This window comes from Nelumbo lutea, chromosome 1, assembly GCF_056320005.1.
Source record: "Nelumbo lutea isolate HS-2025 chromosome 1, American lotus-T2T, whole genome shotgun sequence".
Taxonomy (NCBI): Eukaryota; Viridiplantae; Streptophyta; class Magnoliopsida; order Proteales; family Nelumbonaceae; genus Nelumbo; species Nelumbo lutea.
This window is the reverse complement of record NC_142684.1, coordinates 67,648,593-67,655,688: the sequence shown is the minus strand read 5'-3', so window position 1 is coordinate 67,655,688 and position 7,096 is coordinate 67,648,593. Positions and strand designations below refer to the sequence as shown.

At 36.1% G+C, this 7,096-nt stretch overlaps 1 protein-coding gene across 1 annotated transcript; it reads right to left on the bottom strand.

Annotated features, from left to right (window-relative positions):
* Positions 1-4,609: 4,609 nt before the first annotated feature.
* LOC148875069 (uncharacterized) lies at positions 4,610-6,338 on the bottom strand. The gene is made up of 3 exons (XM_088979608.1): positions 6,006-6,338; positions 5,768-5,849; positions 4,610-5,610 (listed from the first exon to the last, which is right to left on the bottom strand). Exons 1-3 carry the CDS (start codon positions 6,015-6,017, stop codon positions 5,003-5,005), a joined length of 702 nt encoding a protein of 233 aa, XP_088835734.1. The 5' UTR covers positions 6,018-6,338; the 3' UTR covers positions 4,610-5,002.
* Between the last annotated feature and the right edge of the window lie 758 nt (positions 6,339-7,096).

Genomic DNA, 7,096 nt, shown 5'->3' with positions numbered 1-7,096 from the left:
GCTAATCGGGTAATTTTACCCAGTTTCGGCACCGCGAGATGATTTGAGAATAACTCTCCCATCCAGACTCTGATTGAGAAAAGTCAAGATGTATTGGAAAGATAAGGGAAAACTCCACAACTTTCGTGGTTTGGGTTTTGACAGATTCGGTTTGCATCGAGTTCAAAATCGGGACCGAAGTAGAAGCAAATCCGTAAAGCCCAGTTCACAGCCAAAGCCCAATTCGAATAAAAGCTTTGTAGAAACCCAATTTATTAAAGAAGCCCAACTCGAATTTGATAATAAAGAGTCCTATCAGATTTAAATTTCAATTGTAATTCTAGAAAGATAAAAGATTGAGATTACTAGATAGGATAGGATATGATTAGATCTAATTAGGACTTTCTATTTTTAAGAAAGAACTCCTAAGAGGAGTTGGACACAATCCCTCCTCCTAAATCTATATAAAGGGGGGGGGGGGCAGACTAGCTTTTGGAATCAAGCATTCAAGCTCTCTCTCTAAAGCAATCAAGAAGACAATCAAGAAAACAAGAAGGCTTCAAAAAGGAGGTGGCGGCAAGGAGAAGACAAGATCTCAGCTTCAAGGGCGACATCATGAGTTCTTTCTTACCCCTTGTTTGTTTTATTTCCTTTATCATGAATTAATTTATTTGTAGCTAAGACTGTGGGAAGCCTAACCACGACAATGAATTGATTTTTATTCTGGTTTATCCAAGATTGTTATTTTCACATTGTCTATGAGTTATTATGCATAATGCGATTAAGAGCTTGGCCACTTCTTAATTGATTTGGTTTATGTGAATGAATCGGAGAGGAATTCACATAATCGACTGAATGATTCATAATGTGAATTGAATGCTATATAGAGATATATATACATGATTCATCTGATGATATAAGTTTTTCATTGAACTTAATGCATTTCTATCACGAGAACTCTAGTCGAGAGATTGAAGGGTTACTTGATAGAGGTAGATTTGATATATCTTGAGAGGGAATATTAAATAATTTTGGAAAAAACTTCAGCTTATGAAAATAATAAGTTATCTTGGTTAATCTAATAAATTGATATCCGTTGGAAGGGTTAGGTGAATCAATAGTCCTAGCTCTTCCAATTAGATCGTTGCAAGTTTTGTCATTAATTGCCCTTATTTTTATTTCTTCTTTTTCTTCTATTCTTAATTTTTAGTAGTTCTTATTGTTAGATCTGAAATTTGATTGTCCAAATAATTAAGGAAGGCTATAATTCTAATACTTATTTTGTTAAATCCTCATGGGAACGATATATTTATTAGAACTTGATAACTAGTGCCTTTGCTAGGGTTATATAATTATAGTTATCAATGATGTGAGTGAAATGTTTGATGATCTTGGAAGATATAGATGGTTAGTGGGAAAGTTGAACTACCTAACCATTAATAGAGCAGATGGCTCCTCTGTTGTCAATGTGGTGAGCCAATTTATGCAAAACTCCCGAGTCTCTCACTAGGATGTGGTTCTTAGAATTGTGCGGTATTTGAAGGGAGCTCCAAGTCATGGGTTGTTGTACAAGCTAGATGAACTCTTTAAATAGTTGGGTATATGAATGCAGATTGGGTAGGTTTGGTGTCTAATAAGAGATCCACTATAGGTTACTATACGTTTCTTGGAAGATATTTGGTAACGTGGAAGAGTAAGAAGCAAACTATTGTGGCACGGAGTAGTGTTGAAGTTGAATTTAGGGCCATGACACACACTACATGTTAGTTAATATGGTTGAAAAATCTATTAAATGAAGTTGGATTCTCGATGAGCAAACCTATGACATTGTGCTATGACAACCAAACTGCAATTCACATATCATCGAATCCAGTTTTTCATGAAAGGACAAAACATATAGAGGTTTATTGCCATTTTGTAAGGGAGAAAGTCCTTATGGGAGTAATAAGCACAATGCATGTAAGTTCAAATGATCAGTGGGCGGACTTGTTTATAAAATGGTTGATTTAAAGAATAGTGAACTATATACATAACAAGTTGAGATTATATGACATATATTCTTTAAGCTTGAGGGGGAGTGTTAGAGTTAAGTAAAGGTAATAATATCTTTTCACTCTAGTTTAAGTTGTGCTTTACCAATTTTGTTTTGTTTTAAGTCGCATATCCCCTATTTAAGTAGGGGCATATTAGTCATTGTAATATTTATTAATATTAATACATAACAGTGGTTGTCTGGGAGGAGATTTCCTTCTCTTGTTTGATAGTTTTTTCTTCTTTTTCTTCTTCTTCTTCTTCTTCTTCTTCTTCTTCTTCTTCTTCTTCTCTCTCTCGCTCGCTGTCTCGCTCTATTTCTTTGAATAGGTTTATCTGAACCATCAAAACAGGGGTGATCATCAAAAAACAAAAAATTGAAGCAAACAACAAGACCGAATAAAAAAAAAATTTGGTTAACTAAACTGATGGGTTTAGTTTTGATTCAATATTTTAAAAAAAACTGAATGTACCAGTTTGGTTTTAGTTAATCAATATAAAAAACCAACACTTAATTGAACTGATCAGTATACATATATTTATATATTATATGTATATTTATATATTATATATATTTTTCATATATTTTTATATTATCTATATATTATAAATGAATATATATATATATATATATATATATATACGCTTTGTATATAATATTTATAAATAATATATAATATATTATTTATATTTATAATATAATATTTTATTTACATTTGAACATTTTTATTATATATTTATTTTTACTATATTATAAATATCAGAAAAATATAAAAACCGATAATTAACCGAACGGATCAACTAATTAACCAATTGACTTCATTTCGGTTTTGGATACTGGTTTTTCAAAAACTGATAATACTAATTCAATTTAAAAATTTTAAAATAGTCCCACATTTCGATTAACCAAACCAAAAGAGCACCCCTAATCGAAATTGTTAGTGGTGAACAGCGAACCAGAATGTTGTCAGAATGACATAGGGACTGGCCGACTAGGGGATGTGGGTGTCGGCAGTTATTAGGTGGGTTTCAATTTCAATGTTTGTTTAAGGACGGGCGACATCTTAAAAAAGTTAATTCATTATTTATTTGGATTCAGATTTGTCCTCACGGAACCGTCCTTATCAATCAAAACATACAATTACAAAAATGTTTTCAATGCACGGCTCCGACAGTTTTGTAAGGATCAAATCCGGTTTGTGTTTATTCATGGCTACCTATCACACGATCACACTTAGCTTGTGCATAAATTTCTTATTCTTAAGTTTTAACGATGAAGGTAGGAAATAGGCTGTAAAGATATAATTTACTCTTAGAGAAAAATCCAAACAAACAATGCACGAGTCACAAACTGCTACTATGCTACTGTTTCTTGTCTTCAATACAATCTTTCTTGGACCTCAGTCTTTTGGGTTAACTTGTAAACGATTTGCAGCTAATTAGTTCTAGCTAAACTAGTAATTAAAAAAAATTTAAGGATTCGTTTTGATTTGCAGTCAGAATTAAAATCCTTTAGAATTGAAATTAGAATGGTCTATTCCTTTAATTGTTTGGTTCAGATAGAAATAAGCAGGAATGAAATTTTATTCTCAAGGGAAAGATAGAGAATAGACATTCCTTCAAATTGAGGAATGTTATTCCTGTAGAAATGAAAATGAAATTCCAATTCTATCCAACCAAACAGTTGGAATTGGAATAGTCTATTCCGATTCCGGACCCCTATTCTTGTAAACCAAACGGAGCCTAAGAAAAAACTGAAGCAACAAAAAACCAAGAAAATACATATAAAACTTAGTGGAGAATACAACTCCATGACTAGCAGCAGAATCTAAATTACATCCATGGTCCATCCAGAAAGGCGTCAAGCGACAACTTTTCCTTGTCCCTTTGGCTTTGTTAATGGTAGGTGGCTGGGTTAGGTTTTATGAATGCTAATTTGACATGGTTTTTCCCTCCCTTTAACTCTCAATTGTTTCTATAATTACGTCTAGAATATATGTGTGGCTGTGGCCGTTATTAACACAACTACAAGGGGATGATTGGCATCAGCCAGGCCCAGTTAGGTGGATTACATTAATGGCTTTTTCTTTAGCGATAACCGACATTGACTAATACGTTTTTAATATGGAATGGAAAGGAGGGAGAGAGAAGTAGGTGAAGTCCCTTCAAGTTTCAAGCAAAATTTTTGTCAAATTAGTTAATTACTTCTTCTCTCTCTCTATGAACGGGAACCACTCTGCAGACTGCAGGCGCACCGTTAATTGTAAGCAGGGTTAAGACTTAATGACTATCTGAACATGATCAAGAATGCCCCTTCAAGGATGAAACTATCAGACGATTGATTGAACATGATCAAAGCCATCAATTGATGAATAGGTCAATAGATCACTAACTGATAATAAAGATGTCTTTCTTTTAAATTTTTCCTGGCTTCAGAGTTCAGCCCACTAACTAATAATAAAGATGTAATATTAAGACCACTAACTAATAATAATAATATATGATGGTTTGAGAGAGACGTTTTGGAGAATTAAAGCATCGTAATCACAAAAAGTCAGAAAACCAACTTAAATTAAAGCTTAAAATCAGGCAGGCAAGATTCAGCAATATGATTGATTATTCAGGACGCTCCTCATAAAATTTCTCAATATAACCCACCAATTCTTACAAGCCTATAGATTGATAGACCCAAAAAAAATACAATTATTTCTCTTGATCGATTTGTTCTTTTCTCCCTCTTATTCTCTTATTCTCTTGGGAGTTGCTGTTCAATCTGATCCATACATCCAAAACCTAACTTGAATATCCAGTAAAGAAAGCAACGAAAGAGAAAGAGAAGAAAACACACTTGTCACAGTTGTTGAGCCATTACAACATGATGGCATAGTCTTAACAACCCATATTTGATCATCTAAAAACTCCCCAAAGAAGACAACATGTAATCAACAGCCCAAAATATGGTATGGAAGGAAGCAGCATGAATAAAGTAGCATTACATGATTACACATGCTGTTGGGTTTTCTTCGCTGAAGTAATCACAGCGAGTTACGTAATAACCACCCCTCATTCCTCCATGGTAGTATGGTGGAGGCATCCCGCCATAACCATGATAGCAGGGTCCCCCTTCATAGCCATGGTAGCATGTGGTACAACAGACCCCAAATGCCGGGCCGGGTGGCCCAGGTGGGTATGCCATCACTGGAGGTTGTGGTTCAGGAGGCATCTTCGGCTTCGTCTCTGGTGCCGGACCTGCCGGTGTCTTGGTAGCAGGTCCAGGTTGTTTTGAATCCGGTTCGGCCGCTTTGGTAGCCGGTTTAGTTTCCTTGGGCTTGGGTGGCGGTGGGTCGGGTTTTGGTTTAGGAGCCTCTTTGTCTTTGGAGGGCTTATCGGCGGCAGGAGGCTTGTTGTCCGATTTAGGAGGATCGGCTGGCTTCTGCTTGGGCTTTTCCGGTTCTTTCTTCTTATCATCTTCCTTGATCTCATAGCTTCTGATGGACTTCCCGGCTTTACAGCATAGCTTCCTGGCGAGCTTGTGAGGACAAAAGTAACCAGTAATAGTCACCTTGTTTTGTTTCTCATCGAATATCTGGTCCCGTATTTCTGTGTTATGTATATGTCAAAGTTGGAAGGAAGCAACACCGAAACCATCTTTAATTTGTTCTTATTCTTTTCAAGAAATAAGCATCAAGTATAGAATACACACAGAGACAGAGTTTACAGTCGTTGCAGGAGGGGAGAAAGATGGATGCGGACTCACCGGGGAATTTACTTAGTGCCTTCTTGATCTTCTTGCAGCAGCGAGGGCATCCAAGGTCAACATCGAGCACCATTGTTGAAACCTGCCATTAAATTAAAAAGTACAAGGAATTTACCTGGAATATTAATTTAATAGAAGTCCGTTGCCAGAGATGAGCATTCATTTCTTACTAGCACAGTCTGTGAGAAACGAAAGATATATAAGAAGAAACAAAGTAAGGGTTTGAGATCTTACGTACCTTTTCGGCCATCGCTTAGGTGATCCACAGATCTGAATTCCAGTCACTTGAAGCTGAATATGCTCAGAGAGAGAGCGAGAGCGAGAGAGAGAGAGAGAGAGAGAGGGTGAGAGAAAATGCGTCTTTTGACTGATATGTATGAGATATAATTAAGATGAGAAGCAGAGAGGAAGAAATTATGAAAGTGAGACCAGATAAGTGTATAAATAGCAAAAGGATTACCACATTACAGAGAGGGGAGATGGTGGAAACAGGTAGAAGAAGTGAAGCAAAAGAGGGGTTTGAGAACGTAGAAGGCGACATCGGGACTCGAGGGTCCATCCAACAAGGGATAAACACGTGTTTTGTGGACGTAGAATTTAATGAATCCGTAAAGACCAGTTTTCGTTGCGTCTTGACTCTTTCGTTCCTTAATCACTCTGACTCCACTGGATCACACTGGCATGTGCAGCGGATTGACTATCTCACCTTTCTCTGCATTAAGAAATAATCGTAACACACAGCTAGCAGCCTAGCGCAAATTGTGTCATGCAAGAAAATGACGTATACTTGGCATCATTGCTTAGGTGGCGGCCAAAAAGGCTTCCAATTGTCCACCATGTATAATTGAAGCAATCACTATTATTAATTTATTTATTTTTGATATATTAAAAAGACCCCTCAGTGGCAAATACCCCCTAGCTATACTTTAATTTTCAATAAAGGCCCCTGAACTTTAGCGTGAGACAAAAAACCTCATTAGCATTCTGTTAGTTAACTTTGAAAAAGATTCCCATTCAATATGTAAAATCTTTTCTTAAATTTTTTTTAAATGGTGAGAAGATATCACCGGCCAAATCGCCATGGATTCCGGTAATCACAACGACGATTGGTTGCCAGAAAAGAAAGAAAGAACAGACAAAGAAGACTGAATCTTGAAGGAATGCCCAACTAAGAAAGGATGAGGTTCTTGGTTTTTCAGGCTTAAGAAAGATTGACATTTTCTGGCAAGAGAAGCGAGGGGCTGCAAGGAGAAAAGAAAAGAAAGAAAATACAAAAAAAGAACACTAAAATGTGGGTTTTAATTCCTCCCGGTGGAAATCAATCGTCAT

Excerpts from the sequence above, each read along its gene's own strand:
- LOC148875069 (XM_088979608.1), bottom strand. Across the intron at positions 5,611-5,767 it reads GGCACTAAGTAAATTCCCCG|AAATACGGGACCAGATATTC; the intron begins GTGAGTCCGCAT and ends TACATAACACAG.